We start from the raw sequence: 18,951 nt of genomic DNA on the forward strand, positions 1-18,951 counted from the left end.
CAGTGAGTTTAATTTAAAGGTCTAAAGAAAAAAAAAATGCTGTATTAACACACACACGCACACACAAATACAGTCACAACATGGCAGTTTACTACGGTAAATAATGCTCGGAACAAATGACAAAGTCGAGAGCCCAAGGGAGCTGCTCAAATACCAACCGTGACGTTTCCCTATTCTTCATTGTTTATGCAGCAGTGCTGTAAGAAAACACGGGGACAACTTTACGTGAGTCTACATAAACCAGATTATCACGGCCTCTACACAAAGTTGCTATGTGACATAATTATTACTGACCGATGGATTGAGAAACGCTTCATTCATTCATGTGCCATAGGAGCAAAGCAAAACCGTGTGGCAAAAGTCGACACCAGATCAGAATATAGAACAAATATGCAGAACAATAATTATCATAACTATAATATTATGTAATTTCGGATTCCAGCTTTTTGTGTGTGTGTTTCAGTACAGTTCTGCACCTCTGCTCCTGCTGGACTTTAGGCCTGAGCGTTGCAGGACCGTTAGCTGTTGCCGCGTGTAAACCATGCTGGGTCTATTGTAACCATGGTGACGTGTACCCCGTGACACATGCAGCAAAAAGCCCCCCCACACGAGCTCAAGGATCAAGAAGGATTAAGGTGTGCCCATCACCTCAGAAAGAAAAGCTCGCAACCCGTGTTGGCGGAAGATAGCAAACAAAAACACAAACCTGAGGAACAACACACAAAGAGAGGAGGTTCTGTATCTGGCTGCCATCCCACAGGATCTTATTCTTTGTCTTTGTGACATCAAACTTACTGAGTCTTTCTATTGTCCCCCCCCCCAGGCCACAAAATCTAGTTGTTTTTGGGTCCTCCCCCAAAAAACAGGATGTCTCAGTTTACTTCCTTTGATTTTAACATTGTTTAATTTCACTAGAAGACCAAAGAAACACTGCTCCGAAGCTGTGTACAGGAAAATGTAATCTGTGTGTTAATGTTAAGTCACGATTGTAAAGCTACTTGATGCTAAGAGCTATTTGGATCACGACGTACTGTTCAAACTTTTACAAAAAAGACGAGTCTCCTAAAGTCAGTAACTGTCAAATCCATGTTGTTATACGCATGTCTTTGTATAAAAACGATGGCTGCAGAGATTTGTTATTGAACACAGGTAAACTTCCACAATCTTGGCCAAGCCTGCATAGTTTAATCAAAGAAATCACCAAGGTTGCAGAAGAGGAAGCACCTTTGCTGCAAACTTGCCAGGGAACAAGTTCCCATCTCCACTCGGCCAAGAGGAAACAAACAGTGGAGCAAAGCACCGATATCTCTTCCCAACTTGAACTTCTACGAATGTAAGGATGCATTCGAAAATGCAGGATGTTTTATTGTTTCTCTTTGAGCTCTGATCTGTGACTTAATGATTGTCGCCATTGTTTTCTCCAGTATCTTTAATTTCCTTTCACATTTGTATTTTGGGTGAGTGTGAGCGTTTCCTGTGATTCTGTTGGAGAACAGCTCAACTGCGACTTAACACGGCCACAAATTCGACGGCGTCCTACTGTGGGAGAGAGCGAATCACACAAACACGAGCCGTTCATTTCAAGTTGAAAATCATGCACGTTTTTATTGAACAGTTATATAAAATACTTTTCATAGTTGCAAGTGCATGCCTCATCTGCCAACAGTTTTGAAGTTAAATTACAAAAGCAAGGCTTCATGTCGTGTAGTGAATTACTTGGGCACTTAAGCAGTTCTTAAAAAAGATTGAAGTTTTTTTTTTTTTGTTTCATCTTAAAGTATTGAGCAGTATCAAACCCGTAACTGATATACAAAGCAGAGTTCCAAATAATAATAATAATAATAATAATATTAATAATAATAATAATAATAATCAAATTACACTTTCTGTGGCACATTTACAAAACAGAACAAAACCAATTTACCTGTTATATGACACAAACAGCTAATCATGCATTTTTGAGTTCCACATTTAACCACACACCTCACAAGAATTGTCAAACATGCTTAATTGGACTGTGTGCACTTACAAGCGCAGGTTAAAAATATGATTTCTCCTCTGTCTTAGATAATTAAATGCTTCAATTACAAAAGAAGTTGAAGGCATAGAGCATCATGGTGTTAATTGAAAGTATGCAGGTATACGTTTCCAGTATATGTTCACTAAAGCGCAATATATTTCAAAACAGGCTTCCACAGCCAAGGTTTTCAGATTTACTATTTCCTTTGTTTGATTTTTATAAAACATGCATAGGCAGACACTTTATTGTATTCTTTTTTTTTACACAATATAGGTTCTCTATTTTTTACTTTGTTCGCAATACTTAAAGAGAAAAATTAACACTCAATTCCAGCAAGCCACGATAAATCTACCCTCCCCCCCCCCCCATTTCCAAAAGAGACAAAAATAAAACATATTTTGCAAATGATAGATAGGTAAATGTAAATTCCAGTTATGAAACTCAAGAAAATAGGTATTTATTACCGAGTTATTTAGCCATTATACAGAAAAATCAGGTCAAAGCACACACCAAAATAACCTGAGGTAAGCATAATATGTACAAAACCATAAAACGTTCCATTATTTGGCATTTCGACAACATTGCAACATTCTTTTTAAGACTGCCTAATTAATTTTAGAGCTATTTTATAAGAGTAGCAAAAAAGAAAAAAAAAAAAAGATATCAATAAATAGTCCTTATTTAGTTTGTACACCCTTATATGTTAAAAACATTATCTCATGTTCTGTCCTTTTTAGTGCTGTAGTTTTGTAAACGTACAATAGTTAGTAAGAAGTTAAACGACTTTCCATTTCGGTGTAAATGAGCAAGGGTCTTTCAAGAAAAAAATAAAATTAAACGAACAAACAAACCTCCTTTAAGATCTCCTTCGCCCCCCCCCCCCACTCTCCCTCTCTCTCTCTCTGTTTCTATCTCTGACATACTGTGTTGTGGTGTAGCATCAAGCACATCGAGGGCCTGACCGTTCAGACGTGTGAACCGGCGATAACTTAGCAGATTTGACTATGAACAAATATTTTGAAGGCATATCCAAAGACTAGCAAGTGAGATGTCCCCCCAGTGTGACCCCTAGATGCCTCCCCCCCCCCACCCCTCCATGCTCAAACACTCCAACCCACTGCCCCTTTTTCTACGGTGGCGGGCCGTGATGAGGCTGGGGGCGGGGCAGCCCCGTTGGCCAAGGTGGCGCCTGCTGCTGGCCTTCACTGGATGTTGCTGCCGCTGCTGGTGCTTCCCTTGGTGTCCGTGCCGTTGGTCTCCGAGGACAGGGCCTTGTTCAGGGAGTTGAGGCTTGCGTCGGAGGGCAAGGCGTCTCGGCGCGGCGGCATCCTCTCGTTGATGCGGTCCAGACCCTTGGCCTCCTCGAAACTGGTGATCTTGTGCTGTGGCGAGAAGCCTTTAATGGCTGTTGAGATGCAAGAAAAAAAAAGGGAAGAAGAGGAGAAATCAGGACACATTAAAGAGTATAAAAAAATAAAAAAATAAAAAATAGAGTCACACTCGCTCACATTCACCCACACATCACCAGATTTGGCTCATCTTTTGTTTGATCTTGGTTCATGGAATTGTTGCAACAAAAACTTCAACTGCAAGTCATCCATGAAAAATGAGAAAAACTGAAAATCCTTTCCACACTAATCATAACTGCATGATGTTGATACCTGAAAACCCTGCTGTGAAGGAATGCTCTGACATTTTGAAAATGATGCCCGTTTCCTTTTTGCATACAATTAGATGAGATTCATTTGGGGAAATTGCCACAGCCTCATAAGCTACAAACATTCTGGATATTTGTTTATTCTGTACAAGAACATGTTACGTGTGTTTTTTAAATTTCAATTTGATCTGATATGGATTCGTTCTTGGCAGGTTGTGAAACACGACACTTTGCTGAATATGCTGAGGGACTTTATCTCCTAACTGTCTACAAGAAGATGAAAAAAGCACATTTCCAAAAATGTCAAACTGTTCCTTCAGCTGAACATACAAACTAAGTAGGATGTGACATGAATCGGTACTGAACTCTTCAAGCACTGATATAATTGTTTAAAGGTTATCCTTGCAATGGACAACAGCATATATTGTTCAACATATTAATCATTTTAAATGTGTAGCTGCTTTTTGAAAATATTCAATAAAGCATAAAAAGTTTTGATGAAACGGCAACACTGTTTTATCAGAGTTTCAAAATAATGTACGTGGACAGACGAAAGGATTAAGTAATCCTTCTAAATCTATGCGGGCCACTCCCGGCATCGGGGTCAACAGGTTATCACTGTGCCATCAATCTATGCAGAATCAGTAGCTGTCTACTCGCAATCTCATACTGTTGCTTTGTAAATCTTAGGCGTAATAAGCATCCTGTAAAATCGTATGTTAGAAATGTGTTCAGACGTTAACGAATATCGAGACTCTGGCACATTCCAGACCACCTGAAGACCCCAAATGTCCAGGTCGCCCCATCACGACACAGCTTAAAATGACAAAAAGGGAAGGAGGAGTATGATCAAAGAGACGAGAACAAGGGGAGGAAATCAAAAACAAAACACTAGAGTGGAGCCCACTCAGACATTCACTTCCACAAAATAGGACCACGTTGAGACCGAGCTCACGTACAAAGACACTACAAAGGTAGTTGGGGTGCTAACGACTTGTCTATGTCTGCTTGGAGCATGCAGCAATTAGGGTTTCACTGGAGGCTATGAGGGGTGGAGGTCGTGATATGAATTATAAAGAAGTTAAATAACAACAGGATCAAATTATACTGTACTGAATAATGGAATCGGGGAAAAAAACAGCGGCTGGTGTGTTTAAATTATCACTAAAATGAATAAAATCAGGCTGATTTACTCTGATAGAAACTCATTTGTTATTTTGAGACTGTTTTATTCATTTTAGTGGGATATAGGCGCAAACTCATTCCAATATTCAGCTTGATCGAGTTTCATTTCCGCCCATTATCTACAAAAAAAATGTTACTTCCACCTTTCATAGAGGCTTGGGGGGGGGGGTCTTTGTGGACTATGATTAAGAGACTATGTGGACTGTGAGGGGGGCTATGTGGGGGGGCTCATTTCAGAAGACATGGAGGGCGTGATGGGTGGCGTAGTTGTGTTGCTGCATAGCACAGGTCAGACACAGGTTATTAGCAGCTCACGGGAAAGAACACGACACAGCAGGGCCACAGAGGATCCACATGGAGAGAGAAGCAGAGAAGTGTCTCAACACTACAATGGACTGTCCTCTGTGGGGCTGAAGAGGAAGTACTGGACAATTTCCACGTAAATAGCAGCTGGCAAACTACTATTTAGCTCGCAGTTGAGGTTGTTCTTGCGCCAAAGGCGGTGTAAATGAACTTTTGGTTTTAAAGGGAAGTCCAATTTAGATTCCAAAGCTTCCTGTGGAGCATTTGTCTATCAATTCAGGTCCAACTCTAACAGAAGCTATGCGCTTGATATTGGCCGAGAACTGCAACAACAATGCACAACTGCTTCAGCGGTTTCAAAGGGGAAATACACTCACAAGTTTCATAGCAAGACTCCACTGTATTGTGTGAGGGCAGAGCAGAGGGTGTTTGGTAAAGTCAGAGATCCAAGTAAAAGGATGATGCTGACTTATTTAAGGGACTTGCAAACTTCATGCAGCTTCACATAAAACAGCAAGAGAGTGGAATCTACATCTCGATTTACACCAAGTCTCTCTCTTTGTATATATTAACAGGTTTCATGCAAATTTGCTAATTCTTCTGTGTGTACACTCTCTAAAGTGCGGCTAATCCCACACGCACGCACGTCTTTAAAGGCTGATAATGATATTGCTGTTGTTTTGCAACTTCTCCGAACATATTTTAGCATTTTTGTAACACGCTGTTTGTACTTTCGGGCCAGCGTATACTCCATCTACAGCAAGCTGGGCCAATTTAGCGGTTTAGCTCGAGTGGATACAGTATGTTGGTCCAGCAGGCGTCTCTGGTATCTGGTAGAATCTCAATACAGCTGCCAAATGACCTAATGATAACACCCATTTATTTACACCTCCCACATTATGTGAGTGTGAATTTGAATTTCCTCAAGTGCGATCTCTTCCCTGAACAAGGACTGTACAGTGAAAAATGCACAAACTTGTATTAAACTCCTAAAATGATCAGCAACACAGAGGTGTACTGCATGTTTTCTAGACGATTAACAATGCAGGGGCACAATTTTTCTAGGGAATGCAAAGAACGCATTCAATTTGTTGTGTTGTCTGTAAGATTTCCGTGCAACTCCCACTGAGCGTTTGCTGTGCACTCACTCACACTCACAGTATGCCGTCTGTGATCATGAAATCTGTGCTATGAAATCCATTCCCCTTTCAAACGCGTGTGGCCACAGGATTCCCTAATCACTTACTCCGTTTCCTCTGTTAATATGTCACATTTTGTTAGCCCAAACATCCAACACACTCTACTCAAGCACCAGCGAGATGGATGGAAACCCAGTGGAGCCCCCTGTCTATTGCCATAAAAAGCAACAGGAGAGGGCAACCACATCCATTTACCTTCGTCAGCCTCAATAGCTTCAATAGTAGCTGAAGAGAAGAAGAGGGGGGTTGCAAAACGAATGAGAGAAGTGAGCAGAGGAGATCATTTTGTCCCAGGTACAATCAATGAGCAGCAAAGACAGCCAATGCCCACAACAAAAAGGTTAACGTCATCTCCACACGTTATGACAAAGGACACATGGATGTTAGCAAAAGGGGGGGAAAAAGGGAGGAGGAAGAAGAGAGCGATGAGCCTTAGCTGATTGACGAGCTCCATATCTGTGAAGGCAAAGTGACACATTTGTCTTTGCGGATGAGCGAACAACCTTGTATCAACTAATCGAAAATCTCAGGATTGCAGGGATGAACAACATGATAAATATAGTTTGTGCTACATTTACATCGGACGAAGAACAGTCTAAGTGTTTGCTTGTTTTTAACTGTAACTGTACAATTGAAGCGCAGTGTTGTGCTGTGTGCAGCACCTTCTGATAAGATGTGCTGAAGTAATTCAGTAAAAGGTGAAGGGAGGAAAACCTCTGTGTCTTAACCACTTACCAACATCTCTACAGTCGTCCCTGAGATGAGAAATAACAATGCAGTACAATACATGTGGGATGAGGCACTGGGGGCGATAGCAAAGTAGCTGCCTTACAAAACTGAAGAGTACAGAACATCCTGCTTTGAGGATTGGTAAAAAAAAAACAAAAACAAAAACATAAAAGACACAAGAGCAACAGACAAGGTGTAAACAATGGTTGATGGAGTCAACATTACAGTAGAAGCACACTGAAGGAGGGGAGCAATGTGATTCTACTAATGTTGCAACAGGAATCTCTGAACATCGCTCGGCCTCCACTGGGTTTCTCGTCAGAGTCAGCTGCTTCGACTTGGCGTAAGATCGAACACCCTGCGTCTGTTTTCGTATCAAGTGGCAAGAAAACGTACGTGAACCCTTCGCTAACACTGTTTCCAAGGAGATTTCGTTGCCATCTAAGATTCAAAGTGCTGGTGGAAAAATGAAGTTAAGTTTAATGAGTGGAACAATGATTTCAATCTCTGTCTTCTCAGTTGCTTAAAAACATTTTCCCTGCAGCGATGAGGCGTGTCAACATGCTCCTTAACAAAAGGTAGTTTGTAGTGTTTGTTTTGGAGAGCTGCAGCTTCCCTTTCTTATGGCTCTTCGTGGACACAGTTCCAGGTCAGTGACCTGTATGGACACGTGCACATGTAAACACTGAGATGACTTTTCTGTCCAGTTCTGTCCAGTTCTAAACAAATATACACCTTCCAATTCGAAGGTTTCTGATAGCTTCTGATTTCATGTGGTGCCTGATTCATATCATCAGCTTCGTGTGAAAGAAACTTTTTTTCTGTTAAGACAATGTAACTGGAGTACGGAGTCAATGACTGCACTGCAGGTTTGCTTACTCCTGACTTTACTTAGCTTTGCTGAGGTTTCCGGCCTGCACCGAACATTTGAATGGGGCCAAGTGAGGCCAAGAACAGCACAATGATCTATCATCAATGCATGCAGGTAATTCCAAAGGGTTCATTTAGTGTTTCTCCCATTAGACAAGACCATCATGCAGGTCAGTATTAGAAACACAATGCCAGGAACTTCAAAAAAAATAAAAATTTCAATTTCACTGGGTGTGTTCTATCTATGATCTGTTTATCCTTGTAAACAGATCTTCAGCAGGGCCATATTTGATCTGATGTTATTTCATCCCAGTTTGCTCACAAGTCAAATGGGTCCGTTTCAGAATTCTTGCAAAAGTAGTTACTTGTTACTTGTGCAATCATGAATTCCAGATTTGATCTAGTATGAAAATTTAACATCCACTACCCGTAAATCCCCAAAGTCATGTCAAAAACACTGTGTGAAGCTATGTAAAAAACATTCCTGATGTTATAGTAAAGTAATAAAACTCAGTTCTGCAGTGAAAGCAGGTCTGTACTGTACATCATAATGTACCACATTTCAGCTTTTATCATTATCCTGTGATTGTTCCTCATGGCCACAGTAGTCACAGCTCACATTGTTCACACACGGTCGATTTAAGTTAGAGATAAGAAGTAGCTTTTTTGTTTTGGTCAAAACTTGCTTTAATTTCCATTAGCACCGTGGTCCCTATTTTAAGGAAAGAGCTAGCTGATGTTTCTTGAGAACCAGTGAGAGGAGAGAGAAGATGTACGGATTTCTGCTTGGTTTTGTGAATGAAAAGGCAGACAGCTACTATCCCCCCCTCCTTTTCATTCACAGCTGGTTGTGTCAATTCCAATTCATCCTTTGAACCGTGCGTCTATCGTTAACTACTGTAGCGCTCGAATTCGGTCAACGAAATGACCAATGCTGACTTTAATTCCAAGTAAATTTGAAGCGTTGGCAAAGGCGTTTTCCAAAAAGCCTTTACGTATTCACTGCAGCAGCTTGTTCAACTCATTAAGGGAGTGTTTGGAATTCAACATGAGAAGCTCAACTGAACTCTAAAACAATCTTACCCACACACACACATACACACACACACACATACACACAATCATACACACACACACACAAAAAACAACTCAATACTTGCACAACCGATTATACCTGCAGTTTCTAGGGATAAAGGAGAAAGAAAAAGATACAGGTAATATTGGAGATAAAACCAGTGGAATACAGAGACGAGAATGAAAAGACAGAGTATTAATGTGCGAAATACATTTGAGAAGACAAGTAGGACAAAAAAAATCTGCTGAATGTATCTGACATTTTTTGGGAAGGTGGGAGTGTGTGCAGGAAATATAACTTCCTATTTTATAGTCATTTGCCCAAGATAAATATTACTTAAGCTACAATAAAGCTAACAGAAAACTACACAGAACAGATATCATCACGTTGTAGTATTTATCTAAAGAAAGTACACAGAGGATACTGATGGACACTGCTAGAAACATTTCCCTACTTACTACCTACTAGTATTACTTTGCAGGAGCCAGTTGAAAATCCAGGACCATTGTCGGGAAAAAAAAGCAACAATTGTTTATATGCTGTATTTCCTAAACACTGAGCTAGATCTGTATTTGTGTGTGTGTATGTGTGCGTGCATGTGCGTGCGCATTCAGGGGGTCAACAGTCTTACCATTCTGCAGTTTTTCCTTGCCACCGGACAGCACTCCACTCGGTAGCATCCCTGTTGGGGTCAGTCCCTTCAGCGTCAGCACGCTCTCACTCTCCTCTCTGAAATATTATCACAGAAATACTAATACTATATGTGCTAGTACCTAATAAAAACTATTCCTAAATGACTTAAACATAAAATACTATTATAATGTAAAGAAATAGATGGCGATATTCTTGAGGAAACACACATTTTGGTCGCAAGCTGTAAATAGACACACACACACACACTATTATATCAAATATCGCGCTTTTTAGCTTCTAAACGTTTAAGTCACATTAACTCATATCTGCTATTTTGGTTAGTGCCTTACAACATCATATTGAACACATCTGGACTAGATCATCTAATTCCTATCTTATATTACATTACATGCAGAGTTCTTATGATACTATAGAGACTAAGCATCGATCCCATTTTTTAAGACCTTTTGTGAAATCGGGCATGTTAAGCCACAACAATCACAAAAATATCAGAGAGCTTTACTACAAATCAGAATAGGAGCCGGATCAGAATAGAAATGCATTGTGTACAGTGTAACCAGATCAATCAGAAGAAGCACCATCAGAATAAATGAGCGGGGTGGTGAAAGGCTTTGTTAATCTTGTCAAGAGGAAACTATATATTTAATCAGATCCAGTGTATATATTTTTAGCCATGTAAACACTTAATCTGATCATTTCTCTCTTGCTTGAATAAATATAATCCTCCTAAGCAACTTTGCCCCACGTGGGGGTGACTTGACAGGTTTGGTTTTCCTTAAAGATTTTTCACGCTTGATGAGCTGCAAACTCTGCGGTTTAGAAACTACAGATGTAATATGTGATTGTAAGTTTGCAGCTTAATTAGTAAAAACCAGTGGAAACACATTGCAGTTTCACACAGTACTGCGGGTCCATATTATAGTGGTCTTCTTCTAGTCAAAGAACTAAATTTCTTCTTGTATTATATTTCCAGGACATTAAATGCTTTACAGCAGTTGTAACCACTTTTAACCAATTGATTTCTTTTTAGATAAAATGCTTTAATATCATCATGCATGTTATTGGCCAAGTTGAATCTCTAGTGCTGTGATTAGTGCAAACATGTCCATTAGCAGCTTGGAATATTCAGTATTATTTAAAGTAACAGGACAAACATCCTCTCATCTTCTACATACCTGAGCACAGAGAAAACCCTGGCCATCTTCCCAATGGCGCGGATCTTGTTGCGGATGACCTCCTTACGAGCAGAGGCGGTGGCACCTGGAGAGGTCATACAAAAGCGTGACTCGTTTGTTCAAAGCCACGTTCTATGACAGTCATGTACACTGCACTTCCACTGTGTTTGCTTGTTTTTTTAAAATATAAAAACTATAAAAACTCGTGTGCTAAGAGACAGAGCGTGTTTGTCGGACCATTAGTCTTATCCACAAGTGCATCAGAAGAACACGATGCAAACACAATGTGGTTATTGAAGCCCGAAGTTCAAATTATACAAAGTAGTCTGAATACATCCACACATCACAACAACTGGGTGATGATTCTGAGTATTCAGTGCATTCATGCTGCCTTTATTATAATTCTTTTAGTAACCAACTGTGCACTAACATACCCTCCAACAATTTTAGTTTTAAGACTTGTTACATCACCAGTTGCTTGCCCAAGCATGTGTTATCAGCATGTTTGATGGCTCAATATGAATTTTCCTATGCTGTGTTTTCATTGTAGACACGACACCAGACTTTGTTTAAAGAGACCCTTCGGCAGAATAACAGTTTCAAGGCCCCGGGGAGCCAGTTGGAAAATGTACTGGTATGGAGGATGGAAGTGAAGCTGATGTGTGGTGATAGGAAAGAGCTGTTTTTTATTATTATTATTTTTAATTCTTCTCATGCTATTTATACCCCGATAGTGGGACTGCTCTTTTTTCGGGATAAGTAAATTAAGAACAACAACAGAAGTGTTAGAGGGTGCTTAAAAACAGTGACATTAGTTGACAGACCAGTTGAAATGCAGAGAGCAAGCACTGGACTAAGGTCTCTCCACCTCTGCACACACCAGTGTGGCTACTGTTTGTACCTTTTTTAGGGGGATATATTAGCTGTCCTTCTCATGAAACACCCCCAGAAGAGAAGACGAGAGAAAGGATAGAGAGATCAGTGAATGGCTGTAGAATGAAAGAGGAGGCGGCCGAGAAGTGGCAGGGAGCAAACGGTGAAACAAAGAGTAAAGAAAGCACAACAAGTGTAAAGAAAAGCGATGCCTTGAACACAAATATCTGGAAAACACAGAAAAGAGAAATTAGATGAGGTAAAACCAAGGCAGTGACAGCATGAGAGACAGAGAGAGAAATATGTGAAAAGAAAAGTAGTGGAGATTTTGAAATACCAACATAATGGCAACCGAAGACCACGGGGGGAAGAAAAAATAGCAGAGAAATAAAAGGGCAAGAAAATTATGAGTGAGAAAGTCATAGAAAGGCACAATCCAAATGTCAACATGATGAAAATTAATAACACAGATGAACGTGGAGATGGCTGCAAAAAAAAAAAAAAAAAAAAGAAAAAGAAAAAAAGAAACTGAAAAAGAAATGAGCTTGAGAGGAGAAAGAAAAGTGAGAGTGAGCATGGAAATGTACAAACACAGTGAAAGAGTCGATGTTAAAGTGCGGCCGATTCTTTGAAGGACTGCACATTGTGTGAAGTGGGCCACAGTCGAAAGCTATATGAATCTTACTGGAGTCTGCATCACAAGTTATCATGTATGTGCAATCTCCCGCCCTGCCTAACAGCCTAGATGTTACTGATAGACGATTCATATCAACCGATTTAATTAGCACATCAATTAGCTTCAGAAAACTGGATTCAAATCAATTTTGCTAGTGTCACAACCATTAAGCGACACATCTTTTCACTTGTAACTCTTCATATACCAGCTCTTTACATAATGGGATTAATCAGTAGCCGATCAGCAGAACTCTGTTTTCGTCAACAAAGTGAACACATAGCTTGTCAGCATCAAACGTTTCAAATCTATTCGAAATCAGGAGTTCTCCTGACACTCCACCCCTGCGTTGCTGTTTACAGAGTCAACCCGAGTGCATCAGTAAACACAAAGAGACTGACGGGGGACAGGAGGAGGAGGAGGAAGGAGCAGTGAGATCATTTCCTGTCTGGCAGTGTGAGGTGGGGCAGGCGGAGGGAAACTGGCCATCTCAGTGGAGATAAGCTGTAAGCTGGCATCCAACTGATGATGAGTTCAGCTCGCAACTATTACATGAAGATAAAAAGTTGGAATACTGTGTGACTAATACTGTGATGTTTGAACTCAGAGAGCGGAGCAGTGCAGCAGAACATCTAACAACTGTACTAAACAAGGCATGTTCACACGTATACATGTTTAAATGTAAATGTCCGTAAGAGTTTCTGGTTTCTCTGTTGACCATATGTTTGAAAATGTAATATATTTAAACCACGTGTTCTGAAAAAGAGCATCAGTGGTGTGTGTGTAAACATGCAACAAATGAGCACGTGAGGTCGTGCCTCCTCTGTGTGCGCGCGCGTGTGCGTGTGGGTAGGTGTGTGTACAGCATACAGTGCTCCTATTAGCAGATGACTCCCTCTAGTGGAGCTAAGGCAAACTGCAATGAGAATGTGTGTTTACCATCCAGTTCCTCGTCAGTCGTCAGCTCATCATTGGAACAGATGCTCAGTACGTTCACAAGCATCTCAGTCACTGCAAAACATAGGGGGGAAAAACACATTTTACAAAACAGCACAATTATAAAAAAACTAAAATCCAACTAACTTAGTTTGTATCTTTGCATGAAAGCATGTTTCTAGCTGAACGTGAGTCAAACATGAGTCCAAACAATAGGACCACTCGCGGATAAAAGGAATATTAGCCAACTCAAAACAACAATGCCATGTCAGGGTCAGGGATGTATTTAATTCTCTAAAGGAGTTTTCAGATGGAATCTGGACAAAGTCCGGAGAATCAGGTCCTTTGTTGTTTCACACATACAAAACAGTGGGATGGTCTGAGTCAGAAACTCAGCTTGATTTCATTGAGGGGTGGGACAGTGCAGGAGGTGCAACGTGATAGAAAAAAAAATATGCTGCAGAAATCACATTGGTTTGTTTAGAGCACAACAAAGCACCAAATAGAGAAAAAATAAAAATATGTTGGCTTTGAATGCTCCAGACAATTTGTCGGACTGTCTCGCTCAGTTCTCACATGCAGCTCTTCTGGGTAGCGTGTAGAGAAGTTTGGCTTGCAATGCATGTGTGAAAGCAGCCTGGTCTGGAAGAATTGGGCTGGTGTAAAGACCTTCGCGACTTCGACTAGACCCACATTGTCGGAAGCAGATGACCGCGTTAAATCTTCTCTCGGACAGCGAGGCTCGCGGGGGGATCCCAATCAGCCCATAGGCTGGCAGCAGGCTAGTGGAGGCGTGTGGGTGTTTGTGCTAGAATAAGTCTGCTGTCTATCAGTTCCAACTTTAGGGACGTAAAATTTCTGCTGCTAACAAACCGCAGGTCGCCTTCAAAAGTCTTGTAGAGTTGATTTGTGCAAGAGATTATTCTGGAGCCACATGGAGGATCGATAGCATTTTAGGGAGACATTAGAGACATCCGGGTCCAGTGTTTTCTGTCCTGGATACTGCTCCAATACCTCATTACTGGAGGTATCACTCAGTCCACTTAAGCATCTTCCCTCATAGTCTACGCTTTAACCACAATGTCGCTGACAGAAATAAAGTCCTGAAACCAGGTTTGTTATTTTACCCAGTAAATGCAGCATTGTGTGTGTGTGTGTGTGTGTGTGTACATGCTCACCCTTTTCGCCAACAAAGGGCAGAGACCAGGTGAAAACGTCCATGAAGTTGGGCAGCCAGTAAGGGTGAGGTGAGCAGTTAAACTGTCGGATGTTCATGACGTTGTTCTCATACTTCAGCACTGCCGCTGGGGAGGGAGAGAAGAGATGAAATGGTAGTTGTTAAAATGTGTCCACATGTGTAAGGTTAGACATAATGAGATTCAGTTCTGTCTCTGCTCCATGTTAAAAATGATGAAATCTCTCATTTATTCTTTTAAAGCCTTAGAAAGTGAGCAAGCAGCTTGAAATCAGGTTTGTTTGTTTGAGTCCATACCAACACACAAACAAATATTATCAGATCAATTCGAGTTCTGGGGCCATTTCCAGCCTACATCCTGTTTCCAACCACCACTTAAAAATAATGTAGGCCTTCAGCAGCTGGAACATGCCAAGATATATTCTGTGTGCACGCTTGCTTTAAGTCCAACACGTTGTTAGCCAACAATCCCGTACTGAACACAAAATCTGGATGCGAAACGTTCTGTTTTTGTTCTCCAGCTTTTCTTGTTAATGATTTATGAGCTACAGGTGCTGTGCAGCTCCATTTGTCAAAACCGTCCAACACCAAAACTGAAGCCTGGATGTAATTCAAGATGTTGTCAGATGCTGTCAATCAACCTCTGGCGATGATAGTGGGGTGGAAAAAAAAAGGATCCAGCGCTAAACTGCCCACACAAAGACGCTCCCCCCCCCCCCACACACACACCCAAAAAGCTAATGAAAAGCTAATGAAAAACATATAAGGTGTTAAAAAAAAAGAAAAATCTGCATTTGTCAATCTCTTACATTGACAGAAAGTGAGAAATACATGGAAAACTGCAAACAGAGATGTGCAAATTAAGGCTATAAAAATGCACAAGCATCAAAATGACAGCAACAAGCATCTGGGGTGGGAAAGAAAAAAAAAAAAATCAAAAGAAAATCTATACTCCCCCTCCAGAACACCTCCTCTGAACATTGTATACAGCCTCCAGTCAGTAGAACCTACATGTCAGTTGCAGGATTGAATGCATGAACATTAGGATAACGTCACAGAAATACATGGCTCAGCATTCGGGCTCTTCAAGACTGAGCATTTCTAATTAGTTAACAGAATAAAATGTCAATACGTGTTAAGAAGGAGAGGAGAGAAAGGGAACGCGGGGCCAAAGCTTGCAGTCGTAATCAACACTATGCAACGATCATAAGAAAATTCCCATTTTCCAGGCAATTTGACATGGACACGAGGCCACGAGATATAATTGCTGACTCCCACTGACCTGCTTCTGCCATCTGCTTCAATTCCTCTGATACATTAACAACTCTAAGACATTATGTGCTGCATAATGTCAAGAATCCCCAGCTCCCAGGCTTCATGCTAATCTAACAAAATGCCAGCTGTAGCATAACAGACTGATATGAGTCACTACAGTACAGGAAATAAGCTTATTCCGTGCAGGTTTTCCTTTAAAACCCATACAACTACCTTAGATTTACAATCTAAAAGCAATGCTATTCAACTTTGCTGTTCACCGTGTTGTTTTTACTGAGTCTCATCACAGTCACAAGATCTCTGTGCACCTACCTAACACTGCCCCATGTGACCTCACTCATGATTAAGTTATGGCGTGATCGTGGGTGCTAAGGAAAACATGGGGGCTGGCGAACATAAATATACCCATGCTGTATATAGTGCCCGCAGCCACTGTCATGGAGCAGTCCAGTCTGGTCACTGAGAAAGCGGACACCATGTCCAGCAGGTCACCACGGGGGACTTTCCTGCCTTGGCCCCTCTCAGGGTCGGGAATAGCAAGTCATCAAACCTGGAATCCCAAGCAGCTATAAACTCAGTCGCAAAGCAAATCGCATCAGAAAACCTCCTGCAAGGCTGGGGTTTGCCTCTGTGTGTGTGTGTGTGTGTGTGTGTGTGTGTGTGTGTGTGTGTGTGTGTGTGTGTGTGTGAACTCAATGAAACCTGGCAGTGCATATAGTGTAGTAACTATGCCATCAAAGTGCTCCCTCACGTATTTCACTGCCATCACCTCTTTATTCCAAGCAACAAAAACGAACATACACACATCCTCCAACACAAAGAGAAAGAGCAGGGGGGGAACATCCATATACTGTATAATTAATGTGGAGATATTATCAAGATCAGCAAAACGCTGCTACCCAGTCCAGTAAGAGAAGTATAGTATTAGTCTGACATACTCCGCTCAGACAGGGCTGTGGGTGTTAATGCATGTGCGTCGGCGTGCATGAAAGCACTCGTGGGCAGCCATTGCATAAACATCACATACTGCATAAACATTGTCGAGGCACTTGATTGAATGCAGCCACGGAAGCCCGCAGGAAAAAGGCAGAGCGGGGGAGGAGGTCAGCTCCCCTGCCGCTGCTCCTTCAAATCGGATTCCCTTTAAAGGAGCAGAGGCACCCAACAACCTCCCTCTCCCTACCCCCCCGCCCCCCACCCCTCGCTAAACAGACGAGTTTGTCGATCTCTGGGTGTGAGCAGGTCAAGGCCCATTTTCTCTTTTTAGGAAGACGCACTAAACAGGCGGCTGGGGGTGACAAGACCAGCGCTCTTCTTCCCAATTAACAGACCACTCATATAATTTGCAAGTGCATGCAAAGTTATTTCTCATACAGAAGCTGGGCACTGCCCTTGTGGCGAGGAGCTGTGAATTCTGTGCTTAACTCTACATCTAAATTTCACAGCGCATGGCAGCCACTAGATGTCTCTAGTGTTCTGATGGTGGCTGAGGCCAAGGCCTGCTGCCTCGGTAACACAGATATTGTGAGGCGACACCCGTTCATTAATTATTTATAAGGGAGTGCCACCAGCCAGTTCCCCCGGTAACGAGGACTGTGAAGTCTGCTTTGAGATCGGGGGGGAGATTCCCACTGTCCTGTCCCGACACTTAATGCCGACCGCATATCTGCGTCTGAGGCCTCTCGTATCGAGTTCCTCTGGGTCAGTATTCCCCAGCAACTTTCGCAGCCCGTTACACTCGGTGCCCTACTTCTGCTGGAAGTCACACTTGCATTTACATGCTCACTTTTAGTTAAGAAATTAATGAGACCACTGAAAGCGAAATGTCAACAAACCGCACTTTAATCAATCCATCCATAGGAGTTTTACAATACGGTGAACTGGAGCTACTGTACCGTGTGAGTGTGGATACAAACAAAAAAATGTAATCACTTCAAACACAACAAAGTTTAATGCAACATCGGAGGCCTGTCTAAAATGACAAATCAGTTTATGCTGCACAGCATAAGACTGCAGTGCAGCTTAAGTGATAAACAGCATAACAGCGAATAGTTACACTAACACATTTATATTTTAGCTTTTCACCTATAACACCAGGTTATTTGTTACAAAAGACTGAATATAGGAGCATACATTTCCTGACAATACGTAGTTTTTGAAAGAAAACTTAGGTGATGTAGGTACTTTTGTGAAATGAAAAAGTAAATGAATAAATAAAATAAGCTCACCGCAAGGCCAAATTACTGCATCCTTCATTATCTTACAGTTAGCATTTGATTTCAAAACACTTTGGTTTAAAAACAAAAATGATGTCTAAGATTTAAACTTATTAAAAAGAACTTAATTAGACTGGTTTTAGCTTGTGGCTTTCAATTGCATCTCATACTGTAGTTTTCTGGGGACAGTTTGTTCAGTGTTTTGTCAAGTTTTCTTATAAAAAATAGACAAAGCAATTAATTTGGGCATGACTGTGCCCAATAAGCACACAGACAATCTGTAATTTAACTTGCCGTCTACATTGGGGAGTGCGTGTGTGTAAATAAACATCTGTCTTCAGAAGATGTCATCTGCTTGCAAAAACTATAAAAAGGCTGCAAACATTGGTGACCTGCTCTTCCAAAGCTCCTCCAGGTGACATCATCTGAATTCCTGATGATGGGAAAAAAAAAAAAAAACTCCAGATGACATCTTCTGGAGGAGTTTTTTTTTTAGCTAGAGGCAAAGATAGTGTTTGAATCTAGGGAAGACAGAAGAAATAAAGTTTACTCCCCAGACTAAAACAACAGATGGATTGTTGACAATGAGTGAAGTTGACCTTTAAGGATACAGAACACTAAATCAGTTTAAATCCCAGTCAGGACGGAGGAACAGAAAGAGCGAGTTCTGCATAAGGTTATGATATTAATTTTTCTGGTTTAACCTAGCTTGAAGACATCTGTAACCCATGCTTACAGAAAACTAGACTAGACTAGACTAGAAAACCAGAATGATAACAGATGGGTGGGCATCTGCAGCCAGGGATACTCTTCTTGCTGGCACTCGTGACAAGGAGGGGAAAATTAACTCCCTGCTGCGGTGACGTCATCGGTGCCCGAGCTTCCATCCTGCTATTTATTCCAGCGGCAGGGCCAG

At 41.3% G+C, this 18,951-nt stretch overlaps 1 protein-coding gene across 4 annotated transcripts in view; it reads right to left on the reverse strand.

The window, feature by feature from the left end:
* Nucleotides 1–1,578: 1,578 nt before the first annotated feature.
* The window catches only part of LOC137137247 (protein phosphatase 3 catalytic subunit alpha), a 68,048-nt gene continuing 50,675 nt past the window's right edge, over nucleotides 1,579–18,951 (reverse strand). The window contains exons 9-15 of one of the 4 annotated variants that reach the window (XM_067523266.1): nucleotides 14,528–14,653; nucleotides 13,353–13,424; nucleotides 11,769–11,795; nucleotides 10,868–10,952; nucleotides 9,670–9,767; nucleotides 6,560–6,589; nucleotides 1,579–3,425 (exon numbers count right to left, since the gene is read on the reverse strand). In XM_067523266.1, coding sequence (XP_067379367.1) covers nucleotides 3,223–3,425; nucleotides 6,560–6,589; nucleotides 9,670–9,767; nucleotides 10,868–10,952; nucleotides 11,769–11,795; nucleotides 13,353–13,424; nucleotides 14,528–14,653 — 641 coding nt within the window. In that variant the 3' untranslated portion in view covers nucleotides 1,579–3,222. The remainder of the gene's footprint in view (nucleotides 3,426–6,559; nucleotides 6,590–9,669; nucleotides 9,768–10,867; nucleotides 10,953–11,768; nucleotides 11,796–13,352; nucleotides 13,425–14,527; nucleotides 14,654–18,951) is intronic. The other 3 variants (XM_067523267.1, XM_067523268.1, XM_067523269.1) reach the window with 3 other exon arrangements.

This window comes from Channa argus, chromosome 12 (genome assembly GCF_033026475.1).
Source record: "Channa argus isolate prfri chromosome 12, Channa argus male v1.0, whole genome shotgun sequence".
Classification (NCBI taxonomy): Eukaryota; Metazoa; Chordata; class Actinopteri; order Anabantiformes; family Channidae; genus Channa; species Channa argus.